At 50.3% G+C, this 23,167-nt stretch overlaps 13 protein-coding genes across 13 annotated transcripts; 8 read left to right on the top strand and 5 right to left on the bottom strand.

Moving 5' to 3' along the window:
* Positions 1-196: 196 nt before the first annotated feature.
* Positions 197-1,453, top strand: BO94DRAFT_587532 (ceramidase; the record flags this gene model as incomplete). The annotated part of the gene is made up of 7 exons (XM_025615831.1): positions 197-240; positions 297-309; positions 361-421; positions 472-618; positions 693-974; positions 1,062-1,116; positions 1,276-1,453. 7 exons carry the CDS (start codon positions 197-199, stop codon positions 1,451-1,453), a joined length of 780 nt encoding a protein of 259 aa, XP_025465390.1.
* A 326-nt stretch (positions 1,454-1,779) lies between these two features.
* Positions 1,780-3,500, bottom strand: BO94DRAFT_558209 (MFS general substrate transporter; the record flags this gene model as incomplete). The annotated part of the gene is made up of 3 exons (XM_025613990.1): positions 1,780-2,475; positions 2,522-3,271; positions 3,321-3,500. 3 exons carry the CDS (start codon positions 3,498-3,500, stop codon positions 1,780-1,782), a joined length of 1,626 nt encoding a protein of 541 aa, XP_025465391.1.
* Positions 3,501-5,297: 1,797 nt separating this feature from the next.
* On the top strand, positions 5,298-5,705 carry BO94DRAFT_424974 (uncharacterized protein; the record flags this gene model as incomplete). Its single annotated transcript, XM_025607434.1, has 2 exons — positions 5,298-5,453; positions 5,529-5,705. Coding segments are annotated over 2 exons (333 nt in total), but the record flags the coding sequence as incomplete, so codon positions are not given.
* A 147-nt stretch (positions 5,706-5,852) lies between these two features.
* Positions 5,853-6,998, bottom strand: BO94DRAFT_602115 (DUF3632 domain-containing protein; the record flags this gene model as incomplete). The annotated part of the gene is made up of 3 exons (XM_025616407.1): positions 5,853-6,486; positions 6,516-6,609; positions 6,660-6,998. The coding sequence occupies 3 exons, from the start codon at positions 6,996-6,998 to the stop codon at positions 6,224-6,226; spliced, it is 696 nt and encodes a 231-aa protein (XP_025465393.1). The 3' UTR covers positions 5,853-6,223.
* A 611-nt stretch (positions 6,999-7,609) lies between these two features.
* BO94DRAFT_470580 (uncharacterized protein) lies at positions 7,610-8,065 on the top strand (the record flags this gene model as incomplete). Its single annotated transcript, XM_025608343.1, has 1 exon — positions 7,610-8,065. A coding segment is annotated over one exon (456 nt), but the record flags the coding sequence as incomplete, so codon positions are not given.
* Positions 8,066-8,388: 323 nt separating this feature from the next.
* Positions 8,389-9,469, top strand: BO94DRAFT_537003 (uncharacterized protein). The gene has a single exon (XM_025612170.1). It carries the CDS (start codon positions 8,520-8,522, stop codon positions 9,045-9,047), a length of 528 nt encoding a protein of 175 aa, XP_025465395.1. The 5' UTR covers positions 8,389-8,519; the 3' UTR covers positions 9,048-9,469.
* On the bottom strand, positions 9,118-10,044 carry BO94DRAFT_558211 (uncharacterized protein; the record flags this gene model as incomplete). Its single annotated transcript, XM_025613991.1, has 3 exons — positions 9,118-9,337; positions 9,410-9,957; positions 9,994-10,044. The coding sequence occupies 3 exons, from the start codon at positions 10,042-10,044 to the stop codon at positions 9,118-9,120; spliced, it is 819 nt and encodes a 272-aa protein (XP_025465396.1).
* A 564-nt stretch (positions 10,045-10,608) lies between these two features.
* BO94DRAFT_567403 (uncharacterized protein) lies at positions 10,609-11,190 on the top strand (the record flags this gene model as incomplete). Its single annotated transcript, XM_025614630.1, has 1 exon — positions 10,609-11,190. Exon 1 carries the CDS (start codon positions 10,663-10,665, stop codon positions 11,188-11,190), a length of 528 nt encoding a protein of 175 aa, XP_025465397.1. The 5' UTR covers positions 10,609-10,662.
* Positions 11,191-11,322: 132 nt separating this feature from the next.
* BO94DRAFT_470403 (carboxylesterase) lies at positions 11,323-13,359 on the bottom strand (the record flags this gene model as incomplete). Its single annotated transcript, XM_025608333.1, has 1 exon — positions 11,323-13,359. The coding sequence occupies one exon, from the start codon at positions 13,357-13,359 to the stop codon at positions 11,323-11,325; it is 2,037 nt and encodes a 678-aa protein (XP_025465398.1).
* A 365-nt stretch (positions 13,360-13,724) lies between these two features.
* On the top strand, positions 13,725-15,603 carry BO94DRAFT_602124 (tannase and feruloyl esterase; the record flags this gene model as incomplete). The annotated part of the gene is made up of 4 exons (XM_025616408.1): positions 13,725-14,029; positions 14,084-14,126; positions 14,181-15,145; positions 15,190-15,603. 4 exons carry the CDS (start codon positions 13,725-13,727, stop codon positions 15,512-15,514), a joined length of 1,638 nt encoding a protein of 545 aa, XP_025465399.1. The 3' UTR covers positions 15,515-15,603.
* Positions 15,604-15,859: 256 nt separating this feature from the next.
* On the top strand, positions 15,860-16,360 carry BO94DRAFT_625935 (gamma-glutamylcyclotransferase family protein; the record flags this gene model as incomplete). Its single annotated transcript, XM_025617318.1, has 2 exons — positions 15,860-15,939; positions 16,005-16,360. Exons 1-2 carry the CDS (start codon positions 15,933-15,935, stop codon positions 16,358-16,360), a joined length of 363 nt encoding a protein of 120 aa, XP_025465400.1. The 5' UTR covers positions 15,860-15,932.
* A 4,754-nt stretch (positions 16,361-21,114) lies between these two features.
* On the top strand, positions 21,115-21,519 carry BO94DRAFT_470732 (uncharacterized protein; the record flags this gene model as incomplete). Its single annotated transcript, XM_025608350.1, has 1 exon — positions 21,115-21,519. The coding sequence occupies one exon, from the start codon at positions 21,115-21,117 to the stop codon at positions 21,517-21,519; it is 405 nt and encodes a 134-aa protein (XP_025465401.1).
* A 319-nt stretch (positions 21,520-21,838) lies between these two features.
* Positions 21,839-23,013, bottom strand: BO94DRAFT_558217 (alcohol dehydrogenase GroES-like domain-containing protein; the record flags this gene model as incomplete). The annotated part of the gene is made up of 5 exons (XM_025613992.1): positions 21,839-21,841; positions 21,863-22,135; positions 22,177-22,428; positions 22,488-22,937; positions 22,990-23,013. The coding sequence occupies 5 exons, from the start codon at positions 23,011-23,013 to the stop codon at positions 21,839-21,841; spliced, it is 1,002 nt and encodes a 333-aa protein (XP_025465402.1).
* Positions 23,014-23,167: the final 154 nt, after the last annotated feature.

Below are 23,167 nucleotides of genomic sequence, written 5' to 3' on the forward strand. Positions count from 1 at the left end.
AATGCTCTAAACCCATCCCGTATATCCCTTGTATCAGCCACAAGCACCGCCATAGTGGGTCCAGTGGATCCGAACGGGTGTCTGCCTGGGGCATGGCCAGTTTCTATTTAAACCGCGCCAAGTCCAGTGAATGGCCAGTCCGTCTTCCCCAACTCCCAACATCGACATCCCCAGGAACCACCACCGCCACGCCACCATGGTATCCCCGCCCTTCTGGGGTGCACCCACCTCATACCTGAAGTAAGCCTATCCCCTCCATAAACCCATACAATAACACAAACTAACCAACCAACCAGCTTCTGCGAAGAAGTAAGCCATCGACCTCACCCAACCAACCCAGTGACTAATCCATCCACCCAGGACTACGTGATCACCCGCTACGTGGCCGAGTTCATCAACACCCTTAGCAGCTTCACCTACAGTACCCTACCCATGCCCCCCCACCTGCTCAAATACTAACCAATCAACCAGTGATTTATGGCCTCTACGGCCTCTACCACCTCCACCACAACCAGAAACCCAACTCCACCCCCCGCTCCATCCCCTACTTCGGTCTCATCGGCGTCGGAATTTGTTCCGCGGGTTATCACATGACTTTGAAATATCATACTCAGATGTGTATGTCCCCTACCCCTACCCCAACTTTCCCCCTTTAACCCTCCATCCTAACAAGAGCTGGAAAATATGAATAGCGGACGAACTCTCAATGCACCTCCTAACCACACCGCTGCTCTACCGCATCCTAACGTTTCAATCCACGCCCCAACGCAAAAAAACCACCGGGGTGGTTCTATTCACCTTATTTACTATCGTAATGGTCGTGCATATGCTCATGGATGAGTTCGTTTTGCACGCGGTGAGTTTCGGGTCTGCGGTATTGGTTATTACCGTGAAGACGTTGAGGATTATTCGCGTGGAGATAAAAGATGAGAGGGTTAGGGGGAAGGTAGGGAGGGTTGCGCTTTTTGGGGTCGGTAAGTACACTTATTTATCTCTTTTATATCAAACCCTAGTACGGGGATTATTTTACTAATGATACTGATACTGGTGGATGGATATAGGCAGTTTCATATTCGGCTACCTCGTCTGGCTAATCGATGAATTCGCCTGTGGGATGTTAGTTTCTATGAGAGGCGTGGTGGGTTTGCCGGGGGGTTTTTGTTGGAGTTGCATGGGTGGTATGTTCCCTTTCTATACCCATACCCCTTTGGACTCATCTTACCTTACATTTCCCTTCCCTTCTGTTGTTGATTGGGGTATGGCTAATAGAACTAGGTGGCACGTCTTCACAGCAATCGGGGGGTATATTGCCGTCGCTATTATCGATTTGATTACTTCGGGTGAAGTGGGGAGGGATTCGGTGGGGGAGTTGGCGTGGCCGGTTGCGGGGGTGGGGAGGATTTTGGGAGATGGAGTTTCAGAGGGTGTGGAGGAGGTGGAGAAGAGGAAGTAAGTTGTTGATTTGTGTTGATGTGTTGAAGGGAGGGGATGATGGAGGTGGCTAGATTGTGAAGAGGGATGGAAGGATGGGGTGGGTATAGTGTCAGGGAGGGGTGTGGGTGTATTCTATTAGATGGACGGCTTATATTGATAGAAGATAGATGGTGGTTAGGATGTGTATGTTATGGCAATCAAAGAATTTAGATGGGGAATGGTATACAGTCACCTTGAAGATTATGTTGCGACTAGGCGATGCGCTGGAGACGACACCAACTATGAGCGACAGACAGAGGTATATAACAGCTGTCTGTGGTGGTAAGTGCCATCTCATTATAGCAGTTACTCATCGGCTGATTGGGCCGAGTTGATTAAAGTATGCTCGGACTCTAGGGTTCGATCCAGACTGGAATGATGTATAAAGAGCGACAAGACAAGTGCAAGGGCCGATATGGCCATGAAGAAAAACCAGAGCTGTTTAAAGGCTTCGGTAAAAGCAAGGATGTAGCGAGTTTTGAGAGCCGACGAGAATCCTGGTTCCCTCAGCTCTAGGGCAAATTGAGCAGCTGCTTTCGCCACACTCACCAGCAGGTTATCCTGACCGAGTTGATAGGCCGCTCGGTTTTCGAAAAAGGTGCCTCCCGTTGCCACTGCAATACACATCCCTAAGGTCCGCATAAATGTGTACATCCCTGCTGCAGACGTATCCCGATTATCCCGGGCTAGCGCCTGCACTGCGAAATTAAGGGACGTCAGCGAGAGCCCTTGGCCGACCCCGAGCGTAAGGAAAATAAAAACCCAGCGAGAGGCCGATGTGTGCTGCTTCAGCAGTGTCATTGAGCCCGTGGCTAGAATAGAGCATGTCCAGCCAGTCCAAACTGCCCAGTGATGGCGTACGAGACGCGTCATCATGATGCCGGCGGCCATACTACCAGGCAGCATCACTCCTAAGACCACCATTAGCGCCAGTCCACTTCCAACAGCATCAAAGCCCTTGACAATTTGCATAAATAACGGGATGAAATAAAGAAGAGCCATCTATATCTTTAGTCAGCCCAGAACAGCTTGAGGGAGATTTGCCTACTATTGCTCCCTGCAAAAGGGTACAAACATACGCGATCAGTGCCGAATAGTTTGCGAAAAGCGACACATGAATGAATGGCCGGGTCGCGAAAAAGGCCTCCCAGAGGATTGCGACAATCACGCCCACGCCTCCAACACCAATCGGTACGATAGTTCGCCAGCTGTACCAAGCGAACTGGTTACCGCCCCAGCTTATGCCAATCAGAAAGCTGCACAGACTACCGATAAAAACCACACCACTTATCCAGTCAATCGATACCAATCGCTGCATGATGCTCGGTCTCTCGGCTTTCAGGTGCACAGTCAGAGGCACCAACCTTAGACCGATTCCACAAAAAGGGAGGTTGATGTAAAAGATCCAGCGCCAGCTGGTACTTTGCGCTATTGCTCCCCCAACAACTGGGCCAGCAAGACTGCCCGCAGCCCATGCCATCTGGATAATTGCGTAATATGTAGGTCGTTGGCGCAACGGCACAATGTCGGTGGTGATAACGATGCACGTAGCCATGATGCCTCCCGCACCCAGTCCTTGTAGGCCGCGCCCCGCGAGAAAGAGATTGAAATCATGTGATACGGAGCACAATATCGTTCCCAGAGTGAAGAGGGAGGTCACCAAAGCGAGGATGATTCGGCGGCCGAACACATCGGACAGGTCGACTATGAAAGGTTGGTACACAGCGCTGGCAAGAAGATACGATGTTCCTGTCCAGAAGACCTTGACCAAGTCACCATGCAACGAATTTTGAAGGACCTGATGGACATCAGTCTCAAGACGTAGGAATGCTGTAGGAAGCACTTACTGGGATGGCTGGAGTCACGATCGTGGTGTCCAAGGCTATGATAAAAGACAACAGAGATAGGCAGCCGAAGATAAACCGTTGTCCTTTTTCCGGCTTCCACTGGGTATAATTGACTATATCCGCTGGGGTAGAACTTGCAGCTTCGACATGATGACTGGTATTTTCATTTGCTATTGCCATTGTTGCGTGAATCAGGTGGATCGACAGTAGCAGATCAACGAAGCGCCTAGTGAAATTTTCTCAAAAATGTTGACACCATTGACTGAACATTCCTTGAAGATGAGGTCTTATGCTAATCTGCTTACCAGAATGGAAGGAGAGGATCTGACACGGGGACGGAAGGCAAGGGGCGAGGGTCTATGTATTGCACCAAGCAGCCACTATTTGGTTCGTAAGCGAATCGAAGATGCAGGTGATCGCTCCGGTTGCAGATCTACTCCACACCAAATACTTTTGATGACCCGCTCATTTTCACGATCGAGGGTCTTTAGGCGATGCGACGGAGAACCTGAAGTGACTTTCGCGGATACAGACCATCACCAAGGCTGGAATTGTCGGTAGAACTAGTGCCATTTAAGCAAGAGATATATTTGTTCGTTCGCAGCCGATCTTCGATGCGCCATGGATGCAAGAGAAGGGGCAAGGCGATGGTTGCTGAGGGGTTGTCCCGGTTCAGAGCAATGTCGTACAAACATGCATGCCCACTCTGCGGGGCCGAGCTAGCGATTGGGACCTTCATTTTCGGCCGCAAGCAATCCAAGGGGTCGATCAGCTCCTCGTGAAGACTGGTGTCTCACTCTGCAAACCCAGCCCATGACGGTATTCTCACGTTCTATCCGTCCTGTGACGGAAACATACCTAATAGGGCTGATGTTCCCACGTTAGTAACAGAAATGAAAGCAGGGTAGTGGGTTTCACCTCTATTGGAGTGATTGAAGATGACGGCTGAGTTGAATGGGAAGAGAATGTTGTGTACGATGGGTTTCAGTCAGGGACAAGGCGGAAGGATCAGGTGACCTCCATCCAATCACTAATCAAGCAATCTTTGATGACCATGATCTAACTAACATGTTTATCAGAGTAGAAAGCAAAATCGGACCACTGACCGTGCATCATCTTGATTCATTCCGTAATTCTACCATCTTTCGATCGAGAAATGGCATCAAGCATAGGATCATCTTGACATCAGGACCAAAGAAAAACGTTCTCAGCTGCGCAATAATTGGTCATAGTATGTCATATCAAAATTCATGACAGAAGGCTTTTTCTCCAAGCACATTAAAAATGCCTCTTTGTTCAACGCACTGTCGTTTGTTGCGCCCAAGCCCAATCAGCACGATGGATTGCCTTATCAAAATCTTTCGGCGTCCTACGCCTCCCAGACGCGCCACACAGGCCGAGCCCGAGACAGGGAGCCACAGGATGGAGTCACGAGTCGGGAAATTGGACATTTATGTGGACGGTCTGTGCCAAACATGGAACGAAGCGAAAGATTTTGAAAGTCACCGCATAAACAAGGAGCAATTGGCTAAGATGAGAATCAAGGTGGAGGAACTGCACACAAATGCTGACAGACCTCATACTGAAACTTCAAACGCAGTATACTTTTCACCTGCCTCAAATACACATATAGGCAAATACCCTGCAGATGGAATCCGGGAGTTGGCTACCGAAGACCTGTTGTTCAATTCAATCATGTGGGGTAACAGTCACCAGTCCCATCGTCCTATGGATAGTGCCGAAGAAATCAGCTTCATGGTCAGACACGCTTTTAATGAGTGTGGGAGGAGGTTAGGATATATGGAAACCACATTGCGGGAACTATCTGGATGGAAGAAGGGGTACGATCTTGCGATAGGAACCGCTGGAGTACAGCTAATGATGGATTCTGACTCCAGGACAGTCATTCCAGACATATTCCGTGCTGATTTTGGTGAAAGCGTCCTTGAGGCGCAAAGCTGGAAGTGTGATGGTGGCTGGTATGCAGATAAAAGCCCTCACATCATGATTTCATGCGTGCATAATAGTATGGGAGACAACGGGACAATGCAACAAGGGGAAGTCCTAGCCATAGTTGGCGCAATGGTCTCATCGATATTCAGTCGCAGGTTTAAAGCAAGTTACAATATACCGGTTAGCGGGACTCCTTCCCTTTTTTCTTATTGGATGCCTATTTTAGCGTTACGAATACATGAATCTCAATTACAGGTTCTTATATTCTCGTTTATGGGTGGGAGAAAGGCCAGAATCTTACAAGCCCATCTCAACAAAGAAGAGATCCTCGTTCGAAAGAGAAAATTATATGACTTTTCGACAGAGGATGCAGCATATAACTCGAGAGATATCTTCCTGCGGTACATGTATTGTAACAGAGTTGGAAATACAATTTCTCGCTAATCATAAAGAGTCCCACTGTTTACCGTTATATCGAGTATTGCTATGTGATCTCTTATTGAAACGACATATGTACTGAATCCATCAGTTCATATTGGAACGATGTCCACCTTGATGTACGATAAATGAAAGAAACATGGCAAATAACAGCATGAGTAGTTCTCGGTGCTAAATATAGATAGATACATATGCAAGAAGCCACATTGAATATCACGGGGAGCTGCTGTGTGCCACGAGGCGCTGCTCTGCGTGGGATAGAACCATCAGCCACCCCCCCTCCCCCGCGACAGTCAGAAAGCGTGGCCAACTTCTTAGATAAGCCAGGCACAATCTGAGATCTACCAAATCATGGCTTTGGCAATCGCAGGCATAAAGTCCTTCGCCTTGGTCGCCAACATCTTACACTCAGCACTGGCAGTATCGCGTTCCGCTGCGGCCTCGAACGACTTCTGCCAGAAGTTCCATCTCTCCATTCCAAATATACGGCCTGTAAATTGGGAGCCAGTCCTTCACGGTCGGGGAGACTCATCATCCTCTTCTGGAGCCTGGACTATCTGTATGAATAGCCACTGACCGGCACACAGGATCCACATCGCCGCAGCAGACACACAACCGCTGTAGCGATTTCCGGTGACTACATCTTCTAGATTCTCTTTCATCGTCCAGACAGCCCATGACATTGCATCCACCAGACCCGCGGCCGTAAGGCGCGCGATGAAGGCGCTGATATTCACATACTCTTGCTCTTCGGGAGTACCGGGCTCGAAGTGGTCTGATTGAGTCATATTAGTCTGGATTCACCCCAAGGAGTATTCATGGAAAGGAAGAGCCTATTTGAGTATCGCTCCCTAATCTCCATTTTCAGATCCTCCATGCTGTAATAGATTGAATAGCCCTAGATATACATCAGGTAACATGTGTGATCATCTGGGATAATTTATTCACCTTGCAATCGCCGAAGTCGCAAAATTGCCTCTCGTTCATCCTGTCGGATGCTTGTAGGTAATCGAGGAGTTCGACAAGGCGACTCTGCGCTGGGTGTGAATACGACACTTTATCGGCCACATCCAGACACAGGGCACCAAATAGTCCCGGTGCCACCCTGCGGCCCTCAGCCGCTGTTGGCATCATCTCGTGGATTAGAACTGTAGCCTGCTCGATAGACAGATCACCGTCGGGCTCCAGACAGCGACGCAGCACGAGGAAGGCCTTCCAGTCTGAGTAGCGACTGACCGACTTTTTCAAGGCGGGGTCAGTTTCATCGATGCTGAGACGTAGAGTCATGTTGCACGATGGCTGGGAGGAAGAAGCAAATGGAGGTGAGAATCTAGACGGACAAGACCTAATTGTGAATTGTATCTGTCAAATATCTGCCAGAAAGTGGGTGAAGTGAGGGAAGGTAATGAAGGATTGAGGGAATGAGGGAAGGGAATAAGGGAAGGGAATGGAGGGGACACCCGTTAAATCATCAAGCCAGGTGGTGCGGCCCGTGCCGAGCTCCAATTCACATCAACCCCCAAAACTTGCTTTCCTCGTCACAATTGACGGGGACACAGCGCGTAATGGAGTAGGGTCCCGTCTGTACGGTTGATTCAATAGATGCTGGACATGGCGATAACAATTCAAGTAGCAGGACCGGGAGGTGCGAGGTGAGCAAATATAAGACGTCCTTTGGGGACCTTTGCCTGATAAAAAAACTATCTCTAAATCATACCAGGTCGATCCCGACCATTCTCTAAGCTAGTACATCGTGACACCCGCTTCAACATGGGTTGCCATCAGAGCAAACCCTAGTACGAGGAAGTCGACTTTCACGTGAGTCCCACCAAAGCCTCAGAAAGGCAAAGACCACCCAGCCATTTAATAGAGGCATTGATGACATTGGTCTGTAGGTGTATGAGTTACGACGGACTGCAATCAATAGTGATGACGGACATGTCGGCCGAGCAGAAATGCCTCGCTACGTGGCGCTGGACATAATCGACAAGGCTCCAGCCCCATCTCACAATAAAACCACTGGTCGTCGTCCCCATGCTCATTTTGATGCTGAGAACCTTTTTCCAACAGAGAGAGCAGGGCTGGAGCCTCTAGAAGAGGTCGCTTCCGGTGATGGGCAACGTCCAGTTTTCTGGGCGTATCCGACCACGTATTTCGACTATGCGAATCAAAACCGTCGTGGCTGTGTACCGGGACCATGTGGTCCTCAATCTAATCCGGTACCCCATCGGATCATCACTGACAAAGACAAAAATGTCGTGGGGATGGTGACACATCCCTTGAAGAAACAGGGCAAATTTGTTCGGGTTACCGAACGAACAGACAAGGTCCTCCGCCAGAAACTAGGCGGGTGACGCATCCATGGCTATAATTATCTTTCCTTGTCATGGCATTGTTCGAGGAGTTTGTTTTGTCTGTCTTGTGAATTGATAAGTTGTTTTACCTGTACCTATGCTTCCAGCTTATGGCTGGCTAATGAACTAATTCTTCCATCCGACCAATCAAGCTGCTGAGTCCCATACAGTAAGTCATGATTGGGTTCACTGGATCTGAGTAAACTTGGACCAATGACATGCCTGGATTCGATGCCCGCCCCGGGGCCTCGGCTGTAATTACCCGCCCTCCGTCTCCGACTTTTCCCCGCCCTGATGCTCTTCCACCTGATTTTACTTGCAGTCCTCCACGTGGACTCGAATTGGATGTCCTTTGTTATTCCTTCACCCCATTGTTCATGTCGATCCTATCCCATTAAATAATTTCCTGGCTTTTTCTATTCACCCCACCAGGAAGCCCACCGATCGAAAAACCATGACCACCTTCCACCCGATTCACTTCATCCCCGCCACCCGCCAGGCCCACATCCTAGCCACCCCCATAACCTCCGCTCGCGCAGTGGGCCATACCCAAGAAGGCGGCACCAACCACTGGTGTTTCTACCTCGAGACCTCCCCTTCGACTTCCATCCAACTCGACTGCCAACCAAGTCACAGCATCACTAGCACAGAAATCCCAGGTGGCTCCAAGGCATTTGTCATCATATCCGAACTGGATCGACTTCTCTCACACGATGCCGAAACCGAGTTCCGTCTTGATGTCGTCCCGGGGTTGACAGTTACAAAGATTATCGAGCATCTTACAGACCACGGACGTCACAACTACGAGTTTGATTCGAATGGCGTCGGATGCAGATACTGGGTTACAGATCAGATCAATCTGCTATATGAGCTTGGGGTCTTCACGGACAGCTCGCAAGTTGATGCTGCGAAAGATGGGATACGGAAGTTATGGCCAGAGAAGACAGCACATCCCCTCGATCAGGGGTCATATTACGGCTAGGCTAGCGATGAGGCTGGTATGCTGTAGTGCAAAGCGGGTGAGAGAAAGGGACAGAAATGCACTCGTTAAGCTACGCAAAAGCCGCCGTCTGAAGTCCATATTCGATAGAGCGCAATTGGCCGAGTTCCACGGGGTAGGACGGGATAGGAGATAACACCATGGCATTGAAATCGGGGAAGCTCTGTTGAGAATCCAGAGCTGCACTCTCAAATGCAGGCGGATATGCCCCCGCATCCGCCCAGTCAATCAGCCAAACATGTCCATTGGGATCAAGAATGAGATTCCGGGAACTGATACCCTAATGAGTAATAACGAAGTCCGTGAATCGAAAGGCAGGAATCTCCGGCGATGCCTGATTGAACTTTTTACAGATAGCCAGTTTATGATTAAACCAGATTTCCATCTCAGATTTGTTCTGGGAAGGGCCAGCACCGTAGTCAGTAAAGAACCGACCACAGCACGGCCCGCCACATATCGGCCCTGGTTGCGTGACTTTGACAGACTGCATACCCAGGATCATGTTAGCGACCTGGCTGGCAACATCGTGTCGGGGTTCTTCGTCAAGACTCCCCCAGCAGTGATCGAGCGGTTGACCGCGTATATAATCCATGACGATGTATCCCATGGTACCGAAGTATTTGGTCGAATCAGGAACTTGGAAGGAGCGATGGACCCGAGGCGCCCGGACACGCGTTTCTGATTCAATCAGTTTCATGACCGCTGCCTCCGAAGGTAGCACGTTTCCGCCGCCTTTCATCACTAAATCCTTCGAGAGTCGCACCACAGTCGTCTCACCGAGCTGGTGAAGAACTGGAGCTGAATGGAGAAGGGTGACAAGAGACTCATCCCTCATGGACTTAAGGTCAATACCGTCCAAAGGAAAGACCCTGTCTGGGTCTCTACTGGTCGGCTGGAGACCGGCATGTCAATGTTAGCAAGTAACTACAGGCTGGACCACAGGGGATGGGAGGTAATCTACGTCAACGATTGGTTCCATTCTCTATAGAATCTAGTTGATATGTCTTGCTATGCAAGAGAACTTGAAGGGAGTGTAGGCGGCTACAGGAGCCTCGAGATTGGAAGGTAGGTGGTGAGGAATTGTTGATTAGTCACTGCCAAGCCTGGTGATGACTGGACACCGGACATTCCATTATCACAGGTTCCATCCAGCGCTTACCTACTAAAACAGCTGATAATATAGAAACAAGGCAAAATATGTACGGGTTGATATTTCTATATTATATAGACACATCCTTTCATAATACCATGTAGTCCATCAATATCAATCCATCCAATTGAACAGAATCCTAAATATATCCAACAGGTACAATAGGAACGTTAATAGTTCCATGCCAATCAACACGATGTCTAGTATAAAAGTGGAGACAGACCTGATTCTAACCCAGGTATGATATCTTGAATAGACCTGGATATCCCCTTTTCCGAACCAGGATCCCTTAGTTTGTACCATAAGCTTCTAATGCACGCCCAGAAATCACGTGGAGTAAGCCTTGTATCCAACCAACCAACTTTCTATCACTTTCCCACTTCCCCTCCCATCCTCTCTTACTCCCTCTCGCCCTCCTCCCAAACACAATCCAATACTGAAGCCATTATGTCCCTTCCCCAAAACACAACCCTTACCCCCCTCACCATCCACTGCCTAACAATCCACATCCCCCTCCCCTACGAAACCGTCCTCCAGCGATTCCGCACTCTCGCCCCACCACTCCAACCAGGCATCTTACGGACGCAATCCAGCGCTGAAGCTATCGCGCAAGTTATCGACGATACAAACACCACGAGCGGGTTTGTACGATTTGCAGAATTTAATCACGGGTCGTGGGTACATCACTTTCTATCACCAGAGCAGGGTGGACGTCAGATCCATCGCTTCATATTCGGGAATCCGATCCTCGCGGCCGCCATGATCCAAGAGAGTATTTATGCGGCGGTACATGTGCCGCTGGATTGTGGGTTTGTGGAGGAGGTGGATGGGTCGACGACGATGGTGATGGTTTTGCCTGGGGGGTTGGTGGAGGGGGATGGGGATGCGGATGCGGAGAGGATGGGAAGGGCGGTGGGGGAGGTGGAGGGGAGGGTATTTAGATTAGTGGACAGGTTGCAGGAAGATGGGGTTTGATGTTACATTTAGTTCGTTTTATAGGAGATGCGAGCGGATTCTGTGATTGACTTGTTGAAAGAATGAAAATGTTGTGTTGGGGTTCGGTGCCCTAGCTGGTTTTCCCCGCATCCTCAGTATAGGCTATAGGAGCTAGTATTGAACCTTGGCTAAATATCGGCAATGCGCCAGATCAGGCACATTTGTATACCCCGGTTCTGGGTATTGTAGATTCGCTAGGACCATATCCGAGGCTGTGAATTCGGGCCAATGCCAATCGGCAAAGAAGGCGATCGTCGACTCGTATCCGCGCGCAGCCAAGTAGTCCGTCGGCACGTTGGGATTGCCAGTACGCGCAAAAGAACCCCACATGTCCTGCACTGCGTTGGTGTAGAAAATGTCCTCCTGGACGCGGATTGGCTGATCAAAGATGTAGTAGGTCCCGAATACCTCGTACAGGTCGCTCGAGTGACACCGATAATATGGGGTGTCTGGTTTACCAACGGGGAAGGTGCATAGGTCGTAGAAATCATAGTAGGATAGTGCATACCCTCGTTGGTGGTAGGCTACGTGGATGCTGGGAAAGGCGACCGTGGAAGCTCCCACCATGGCATAAGCACCGTTCGGACACTCCTGATTGTTTTCCGTCGAAATCTTGATACTGGCGTTGTACACGCTCGGATATGAGACCGAGCCGTTGTGGAAGCTCTCATTGCTGATCAACCAAAGCCCCGAGGGAATGATGTGGTCTGCCTGGTTCTGGTTGATCCAACCCCCAGGGACGAGCAAATATAGTGCGGCCTGGAAGTCAGTCATATTGGGCGCGAGCATCGTCGTCGTGAGGGACTGCGTTTCCTCTGGCATCATTGTGGTCATCATTGGGACTGAGTTGATGTAGGAACTACCCTGAGCGATGAGTGCCATGGGAGCATCAGGCAAATACATTGGGTCGATGACGGGCGTGAAGAAGATATCGGCACTGTCGTTCAGCAGAACCGATGCGGGCAACTCCTGCAGGCATACCAGCCGAGAAACTCCGGTTCCGTTGCAGTGCGGGCTGATATACGGCTGCGCCAGCTCAGAGATCGCCTTCTGAGTGCTGAAACGACCGTTGCCCGCGGACTGCTGGATGACCCTCTGGAACAGTCCGGCAGCCTGCGGGGAAGCAACAAGCTCAATGCAGTCGGTTCCGCCAGCCGACTGCCCAAAGATTGTGACGTTGTTCGGATTGCCTCCAAACCCCCGGATATACTGCTGCACCCACTGCAGGGCAGCGATGTTGTCGGACATCCAGTAATTGCCGGGTATGATTCCATCATCGAGCGACAAATAGCCGAAAATATTCAACCGGTAGTTGGATGTGACAATAACCACGTCTGATCGCGATGACAGACTCCCCCCGTCAAAGGTCAGATCGGAGCCGGTGCCCTGGGAGAAGCCACCACCATGGATCCAGAAGAGAACGGGCTTCAGTTGGTCGTCCGACACATCGGCACCCGGAAGGAAGGGGGTATAAACATTCAGGTAGAGACAGTCCTCATCATTCCCCCATGGGTTCAGTCCGTAACTGTTCCCCTCAAAGTACCCAAACTGCAAACAAGCTGGGCTATATTGAGTTGCATTGACATAACTGACATTGGTTGCATCCCATGCTTCGGCATACTGGAAGCGCCGCGCACCCAGCGGTGGCTGAGCAAAAGGTAGGCCAGCAAAGCGAAAGGTGAGATGGTCGCGCAGCCCCTCGAATGTGATGTTGCCTGCCGTGGCATTGACCCGAGGGAAGGAAGAGTAATCCGTGTCCACCCGGTCGACTAGCGGGGCCGAGTTGGTGCAAACAAATGGCCACTCGTCGCTGCTCGAGGCATTTTCACTCAGCGGATGGCCGGTAAGAGCGACAGGCGCGGTGCAGGCAGTCCAGAGCAGTGTGTCGTTGGAGAATGTGCCCAGGTACTGCTGGTACTGCAAGGACTGGCGGAAGGCGCCGACATCGGCACAATCCAACAATTGCTCACCATATTCGGCACATATGGCTCCTGCTTGATTGCGACGGGCAGGAGAATGCACTAACAGCCCGCTTGGTCGCTCCGCATGAGCCGTCCAGTTTCCATCATTTTGAAACAAAAGGGTAGTGGAAGCGGATGAAGCTTTTGCCCTGGCCAAAACCATGAGTAGTGACGCCATGGCGCCCATGCCCCGCGCAAATGGTGCCATCCTGCAATAGCCGTCGTGGGTCTTTCCCGGGTGGATAGTATATGTCTCTGCCTGCCAGGCCGTGCCTTACCTTATATCCTACCCAGCCCCGCAGCATCGAGATGCTTGGGCCAAAAGAGGGCAAGTCTCCGCCAGTTAGCGGGTGCAAAGGCCTCTCGAGTCCTGCAACTTTGTTGTTGGCTGCAGATCGCCCCCGCATTCCCCACACTTCGGGATCGGCGGAGGAGACAATTATGTATCAGCGTACGTGGAACGGCACAGGAATTCAGTATATAAGGTTCTTGGGCCAGCGAATTGACTCCTATCATCCAACTCGCTGTAACCTGGTCAGCTCAACACCTTCCATGGCGCCACGTATGCTCTCACTGGCAGCTCTAGGGCTCGCCGTGACCCCCGCCCTATCGGCCGCGAGTAACTGCTCTATTCAGACCTTCCAGTCCTTCTTCGATGCCAATGGAACCAATGCACGCGTGGTGTACGCTCATCACTATGCGGAGAATTCAACCTTTGTGAATCCTAACATTACATCGGCCGTCAATCCGACAGAGTTGCCCGCTGCCTGTGCTATCCAGGTCAACGCCACAACCGATGTCAACACCCACTTCAGTTTCGGTGTCTTCTTCCCCGACACCTGGAACCAGCGTTTCTTGTAGGTGCCCTAGATTCAAGAGAACGAGATCCAAATGCTGATTGACTTGAACAGTCACGCTGCCCAGGAAGGTGAAGATATCAATTGGGTTGATATGGTAAGTATTAGCCCGGATCGGGTTTTCCTGAATGCGCGACTAATATCTCCCTAGGCCGTTGGGTTGCGCTATGGCTTCGCTGCTGTGGCCACCGATACTGGCCATACTGGCTCGGACATGGCCGGTGTCTGGTGGAAAAACCCCGAGTCGATCAGTGATTGGGCCTGGCGTGCCAACCACTTGACCAGTGTGTTGGGCAAGTTTCTGGTCGAGAGCTTCTACGGCCAAAAGCCCAAGTACAACTACTTTGCTGGCTGCTCGACTGGTGGTCGTCAGGCCATGAAGGAGACGCAAAAGTTTCCATTGGATTATGACGGTGTTATCGCAGCCTGTCCTGCATGGTGGACCACCCATCAACAACTGTTCAACCTCAAGCAAACAACCTTCCAAGCACCCGAGGGTTCCCCACATACAATCCCGATGGAGATATTCGCCGTCATCGGGGAAGAAGCAATCCGCCAGTGCGATCCTCAAGACGGGCTGGTCGACAACATCATTTCGGACCCGCTAGGTTGCAATTTTGACTACCTCCCCCTGCTGTGCACCGAGACCAAAAACACCAGCTGCTTGACGGGGCCCCAGCTGGAGACCCTGCACCACATCTACAACGACTGGGTAGAGACGAACCAGACGTTTGTCTACGCCCATTCTCTGTATGGCAGCGAGGTGATGTGGAGTGAAGGCGGCTCTTTTGGCAATGGCAGTGCCGGCAACGTGGAGACGCAGCTTTGGTACCCCCGTCAAATGCTCGGTATGGCCAATTTCACCGCGGAGGATCTTGACTTCAGCTTGGTGGAGTATGCCGATCAGACCAACCCCGGCGACTCCTCGGCCGACAACTATGATCTGGCCCAGTTCTACCGACATGGAGCCAAGCTCATTCACTACCACGGCCACTCGGATGCCACGGTGCCCCCCGGTATCGGCCTGTATTACCGCGATCACTTGGCCGCCACGATGGCCCCTCAAGGTATCGACGTCGATGATTTCTATCGCCTGTTTCTGATTCCTGGCATGGAGTGAGTACCCAATACCCCAGCTATTGTATATACTGACCTTCTAGGCACTGTTACAACACACCCTCGACGATGAACGCGCCGTGGTACATTGCCGGGCCCACGCAAGCCAGCTCGCTCAGCGCATCCCTCCACAGCGTCCCGGGCTATCAAGACCCGAAACACGATATCCTTCTTGCTTTGATTGACTGGGTGGAGAATGGTGTCGCGCCCGAGTACATCATCGGGTCCCATTTTAACAGTAGCGTGGACATTAGCGCCTCTACCATCGACAAGCAACGGCCGATCTGCGCGTACCCGAAGATGGCTCAGTATGTGGGGTCGGGGGATATTAATGGCGCGGCCAATTTCGAGTGCAAGACTTTGTACTAGCTTTACACAAATGATGAAATGGCACTGCGGTAAGGTGCAATGGCCTCGTTTGTCGAAGGCATGGTGACAGAAAAGTGGTATTAGCATTTAGGATGGCGATGTTTGGAACCATACCGCTCACTGTAACTTTAAGCATTCACTGCTACAAAGTAGCCAATAACACGCGCGGCAGAATGTATTTTTGGTTCCACAGCATACTGCCTGCAGCCCTTCACCGCCTTGGTTACTTGCCCGGTTTCTTTCAGTTCATGATCAACAGTTCAACACATCAAACGACCTCATGGATAGCGAAATGCCCCCAAAACCAGAGACCTCAGAAGCAGACCATCCCTTTCCGGGCCTCTTCCCAGCTAAGAGGAACCACCATTCCCCTTCTACACTATGCTCGAGTCCGCGCCACCGGACTACCTTGCGCAACATGACGAGTTAGTCGACTTTCCGCCTGATTTTCCAGTATATTACTTCTTCTACGGCAGCCTAACCGCCCCAGCACAAGTGAAAAGGATCCTCGATCTGTCGGAGGAGCCACAACTTCGCGAAGCGAAGGTATTCGGATACGCCATTGCCAAATGGGGTGATTATCCCGCCCTGATCAATGGGAAACAAGGGCAGGTGGTGACGGGGTCTGCGTACCTCGTGCGATCCGAAGAAGAGGCTCAGAAGTTGGCTTACTATGAGACGAATGCCTATGAAGTTGCGGACTGTTGGATTTACTTTAAAGATGACAAGGAGCCCAAGGAGGTCGGTGGGAAGGTCTTCATGTATGCGGGTGATGCGCAGGCGCTACTAGAGCAACGGTTTGACCGTAAGCTCTGGAGTCGGCAGATGGGAGGGAAGTTGGGGTGATGGGTCGGAAGACTGTGTGGTATGGGGCTTGCTGGGTGGGGTTCTTCCTTTGTTTTTTTTCTTTTTTGCAACTTTTGAATACTACTATGAAGTTTTTACATGGCTTGCTCTGCGTCGGAACGCAGTACTATATATATTTTACCAAAGAACACGGTGATAGTTTGCGGGGTTTCATCGTTAGCTTACAGGGTCGTGTATGTAGCACTAGCCTTTTAGTACTTTATGAAAGCACCATGCATGCTGCCTCAGGTATCTTGTTAAGTATGAACCCAACGGTTCATCAGGGTGAAACAAACTAATGCAACCCAGCATAACTTAACCAAGCTCATTCCGTAACTAGGCGGCATAAATGACTAAGTCACATGACCGTGAACAGCCAACTTGACTGGCATATGCGTTCAGGATTAGAAGAGAGCCCAGAAATGATGACCAAGAAACGTTCACTAATAGAACTAGATTACGACAGAATAGCTAAAAGTACCTAAAACGTTTTGTGGGGGTGCCGGTATGATATTTCTCTTGACCGAACATTCAAGAAGCCTATGTACAGACTTTAGATATAATATCCAGTCCAAGGATAATCACGGAGAACGAAGATGGATATTTCCAGCAAATGTATGAAGAGCAAAGCATGAATCCCGATCCATTAATCATTCTCCTGTCACAAGGTGAATCTGGTGTTGGTTCAACCAATCACGATGGTCGGCTCTTTTGACCCGATATCCATCTGCTCAAGAAATGGACCCCATTAGTTTGGTGGGGTCTTCAGCCTCAGTCCTTGTTATCGCTTAGAATTGCCCTGGGTAAGAAGATGCCCGCTAGAAAATCCTGCTAGTCACCAACAATGGTTCAGCCGTGATGGAACTGGGTACTTGGATGTGTCCACATTTTGCAGGAATAAAACCCTTACTGTCCCCGTTTCCATGAAGACCGCAGCTGGCATCTTTAACCCCCTGCTCAAATGCATATTAATTAAGCATCTCGTCGATCTTTACCCTCAGTCGTTCTCCCTATCCTGGGACTTCCATTCCTTACATCTCCGCCATGGGCCGAAGTTTGATCCAGACATGGCTACCATTCCTCGCAGCTTTGTCCCACCAAGGACTGGCAGCAACCATTCCAGCCGTTACAGTGGCTGCCACCTCAGTCATTACCGTCACGTCCACCTACTCCGATACAGTGACCAACACTATCACCAATATTCTTCCAGTGACGACCGTTGAAACAACGTGTACCCCTGGCACTGCTAATCCAATATTGTGCGCCAACACGGTTTGGTCACAGAATGGAATGTTCTGGCAAGAGTGGTGTACTACTGTGTCTCTCGAAGGAACCGTATATATGTCCCTAGCTGCAGGCAATCCCTACGTTTGCCAGGAACAGTGCAGTATTTACCAGTCATCATGCACCGGCGCCAATTGGGCCACCAATATGCAGTGTACCCTCCTGAAGGACATCACATTTACTGCGGCAATCAGCACGAGGTCTTTTGCAGCCATCGAACGCTTCTCTACTAATCCTTGCCTTATCACCTTGACCGACTCCTCCACCCAATTGTCAACAGCAACGACGGTCATGCAATATACGACAACGTATACATCCACGATTACGCTGCCTACCGGTGCTTCACCTTTGGCAATCGCTGGCGCAAGCTCAGTCTCTAGCCTTGTCTCACCGACATCCACATCGACTGTGGTAACCCCTACTGCGTCGGCATGCACGGTTTCGGCCCTTCCTACCACCACAGACTGCGTCGATGGATATTATACATATGATGACAAATACTATCAGGTGGTCTGCGATGATGTAGTGCAGAGCTACTCGGGATTTCTGCCGAATTCAAGACATGATGACATCTGGGGATGTATAGAGGTCTGCTCTAGCTATTCAAACTGTATCGGAACGTTCTGGTTTCTCGATATCTGCTACTCTATAAGTGGAGCCCTCGATTACAGCTACGTGCCGTATGATTACAGTGACCCGGATAATAATCAGATCAACTACATTGCCAAACGCCTGGATACAAACCCTTGTGCGACGTCTACATCCAGTGTTGCAAGTTCCACAATCGTTCCTTTATCATCGACGACTGTTATCCTGTCCACTCCAACTGTGTCGAGAGTTACAATTCCATCCTCTTCAGCTCTTTTGTCCTTGTCAGTATCAACTGCCTCGCCACAAATGGCGTCATCAAAGGCTTTGGTTTCTTCGTTCATCCCCGTTATCAGAACATTGCCCATTCCGAGCATCCGAGCCTCTACTTTGCCGCTGTCATCCCCCGTCTCGTTTGTCGCTGCAGTCATTCCTTCACCACACTCTTTACCGGTTGTTTCGAATTCTATTATTGCTCCACAGGCAGGCTCCAGTCAAGCATTGTCCTCAACCGCCAGTCCCTCTCCTTCGAGAGCTTCATCAATTCAGCTTTCCACACCAACGATCAGCCCTTCTCGTGCGCGCAATATGACAACAGCCGGAGCATCAGCATCCAATAATCGCTCAACCAAGACAACGACTGTTTTCACCACAGAGACTCTCGTTATCGAGACAACGATTTGCCGTGCGACAGCTACGGAAACAGCTGCTGCTCAAAGCACTGTGGAATCCACCTTGGCTACAGAGCCGCAGGTGACGACGTCTACAGAGCCACAAATGGCAACGTCTATTGTGTTCACCACTCAAGTGCATACTGTTACAGCCTGCCCATCCTGGGTCCCAGACTGTCCTGCGTCAGCTAAAACCACTCATCTCACAACAGAGATCGTGTCTCTATACACCACCACATGTCCAGTTGCCTCTGAGGATCACAGTTCCACGACTACAAGCACCATTGTTCAGCCGACGGGAGCTGATGGGCAACCTTACGAAAGCCTTACGACATCTACTGTCTTCACTACCCATGTGCATACTATGAGCGCTTGCCCACAGTGGTACCCACATTGTGTCTCCTCCCAGATGATTACCTACTTCGCAACGGAGACGGTTGCAGCATACACGACTATTTGTCCAGTTACTGCCAAGGAGACAGACAAGCCTGTAGCAGCAGCAACAACAATAAGCAAGGGACAGCCTACTGGAAACCCACGTGAGCAGCTCACATCGTCAACGGTATATACAATTAAAGTGCATCCCGCAACAGCCTGCCAATCATCTGTCGCCAGTTGCGCTAGTTCCGAAAAGACCACGTACTTTACCACGGAAACATTGGTGGGGCCAGTCACCATTTTCCCAGTCAGTGTGGAGGAGACTGCGATTCCAAATGCTGCTACCAATGCCCTAGTTGCTCAAGCGACTCCTTCTGGGGAAAGCACAATAGTATCGATAATCACAACTGTCTACTACACAACTATGATCTACACAATCACCAAGGAAAAATCAACACATCTCACCACCGCCACTTTCCCCATGACAACGACTGTCTACATCACCGAGACAATCACAGAGCCCATACCAACTGAGGGAGCAAATTCAATCACATCCGGAAACTACAGCCTTCCTAGCGAACCTAACGCACCCAATGCCGGCGTCAGCGCGGATTCCGAAACCCAGCCCGGAAAGGGAACATCCACCTCCCCCTCCGAAAACGATGACACCAAATCCGCCAGACCCGGCGTTCCTAGACCCCAGGGACAACCTCCAAATGGCTCCTTACCCGCAGGTTCTGGAATCAAAGGAAACAAAACTTCTGGCTTCCACCACTGGACCAACCAATCCCATTCTGCATCTGCGGTTCCATCTTCCAGTTTTGCATTCAACCACCCTACTGCTGGAGTTCTTCAAGGTAGTGAAACTATTTCTGGGCAATTATCTGCTACATTCGTGGTCCATGCGGCACAATTCAGTGGCGCTGCGTCTAGAATTGTCGTATGGTGTCTTGTCCCTGTTCTGAGTGCGGTGATGGCTTATCTTCTTGTTTGATAGGGTATCGAACTAATCTTATTTCCATAATTTGACCAACCCATTGTCACCATTATATCCTTTTGCATCTTTTTAATACAATTCAATACTTCACCTCATACGTGGAGCAGCTGACAGACTATAACACACAAGTATATCGTAGAAGCTATTACATAATAAGCACAATATACTGAGAACCACAAACGTGTACTTAGGAGCCATGGTGGTCTTTCCAGTATTGCCAGTGAATACAGCGACGCATATACCATTGAAGCTTATATCCTCATAAGATCTAAACAATATTGAAAGTTAAATGGTGCAAATGAGGATGAAACTATATGCTCAGGGACTCAGGGTGCGTGTTGATGGTAGTAATGCTCTAACAAAATTTATGACTTCCAAATCAGTAATGAATATGGTTTCTCCCTTGAGTCAATTAATTGAGAGTAATGAGTGTAACAAGATCAGGCTGCAAGGGTCATGTGATATGTCGTGCCTAAAGTTCACCGCCCTGCTTAATCAAGAACCACTCAATGACACATTGGTGCTGCCAGGCTGACAATGTTGATCTGGGATATCTGATGCATCAATTTAAGTCACTCACTGATGCGTCTAGCGTAGAAATACATCTTCCCGGTGAAGTACTCAAATGGCCAAGTGAATATCATTTGCCGCCACAGGAAACATCCTGTATGACAAGTGACATGCACATAACCATCCTTGTGCCCAGGAGTTTCCCTCCCAACCTTACAATCAAAACCATCCTCTCCCTGCATCCCCCCCTCTCACAATCTACCTCCCCATCCCCAACCTACCCCCCAAACCTCCAACCTCCTCACTCCAAACACCTACACCCCACCATGTCCCCAACCTCCAAGCTCTACGTCGCCATCTACAACGCCGAAGGCATCTACAAACACTGGAACATATTCATCGACGGCCCAACTGCGAAAGAAAAAATCATCCTTCAGGCCATGGGCTCCTCCACCAGGTACCGGTTCGACGAAAGCAACTACAACGCTCGCGAATCCCCAGATCTCCTTCTACTCGTGTACCTTTGCCACGTCCAAAACTCCAGTTTCGGCGCTATCAGAGATGCAGCCCGAGAGGTGGTCATCCATAACGAATTCCCGGGATATAATTGTCAGGATTATGTTCTGGAGCTTTTGGATCTTTTGGAGAAGAAGGGGTTGGTTGATGGCGCTGATGAGGGGTATAAATGTTCGAAGCAGATGGTGGTGGATGAGCAGGAGGGGTTGGTTTAGGGGATTGACATATGGGGGTATCTTGTGTCTTCTGGGGGATCAGCTGGATTGGTAGTTATGGGATTGGTTTGGGACTTGGATACGTGCAGGAGCAAGGATGTTGTTTCGGTAGTGGACGTTGATTACTACCGTGAATCATTTTAGTAAGCTCACCATTGGAGTTTGTTAATGTCCAATCAATGGCCTCTAAAGGAACTATCAAGAACATTGAGGATGATGTCAAGCACGTAAGCTTTGTACTAGATTTAGATCTGTGACCTTACCATATCACCAGCTATCAATGAGCCCCCTAATGATAAGTCCATAAACATAGCAACTCCTACTGGCAACCCTCCATAGTCACCACCAAACGCCCCCTGAGATGCGGATCCATATACCGAATGGGTAAATCCATGCCCTCTTCCAGCTTGATCGTCTGCACATGCGATCGCACCCCCTCCTCAGCGACCAACTTCATCATATGCGAGGCCAGCCGCTGGTTCGCGACTAGCGCTCCTCTAATGGTCAGCTCTTTAAAGTGAATATCAAAAGCCGAGAACTTGAATCCCTCCGCCGGCGCCCCCAGCGGCACACAAACCGCATGCGTCCGCAGCAACTTCAAGCTCCACTCAGTCACCTCGACATTATCCGTACAAACCAACACCCCAGCCAGCCCACCACCCCAGCAAACTCAACCACCTCCTTCGCCGCCTGATCATTATTATAATCCACCACCTTCCCCGGCCTCAAATGCTCCGGTAATTCCCTCGCCAACTGCAACCCCTCCGACCTATTATCAATCGCAACAGTCTTATACCCCAACCCAGCAGCAAACTGCAACGCCAAAGCCCCCAACCCCCCAATCCCAATAACCCCCACCGGCAAGCCAGCCTTCAGTTCCAAACGATCCAACCCCGTCCACACCGTAGCCTACATTCCATCCATCAGCAACCCATCAACCTCGCACATGGCACACGACACAAACTCACCCCCGCACACATCAACGGCGCCGCCTGCTCAAACTCCACCCCCTCCGGCAACCGCACACACGTAGCCGGATCCGCAACCGCATATTCCGCGAACCCCCCGTCAGCAGTCATCCCCGCCATATCCTTCTTCTCGCAGAATCGCACATCGGGTTCATCCGGCCGCAACGGATCACGTGCAAATTCACATCCATTGCAGGAATTGCACGCGTGTCGGAAATTTAACATTCCGATGCGTTGGCCGGGTTTCCATTCGGGGGAGACTTTATGGCCCACTTCTATGATGGTTCCTACGGGTTCGTGCGAGGGCGTCATCGGTATGCGGGAGTTGTAGACTCCTTGGTAGACTTGGTAGTCTGTGTGGCAGAATCCGGCAGCGCCGATTTTGATCAGCAGCTCGTTGGGGGTGATTGTGGGGATGGGGATTTCGTGGAGTTGGTAGGGGGTGTTGTACTGGGGGTGTTAGTGGATGTAGGGTTGTGGGGGAGGGAAGGGGGGAGGGTACCTCGACCAGCCGGAGGGCTTTCATTGTTCTCAGTGTCATGGTGGGTCTTTGTGATGCTGCAGTAGATTTAGATTGAGTATACAACCAGAATAGAATTAGACGATGACAATTTCTTTAGCGCAATCCAATCTATTTAAAACAAACACGCTCCTCCCTACGTCATATCGAAATAAAGTTA

The sequence above is a fragment of the Aspergillus sclerotioniger genome (genome assembly GCF_003184525.1).
Source record: "Aspergillus sclerotioniger CBS 115572 chromosome Unknown BO94scaffold_21, whole genome shotgun sequence".
NCBI classification, from domain to species: Eukaryota; Fungi; Ascomycota; class Eurotiomycetes; order Eurotiales; family Aspergillaceae; genus Aspergillus; species Aspergillus sclerotioniger.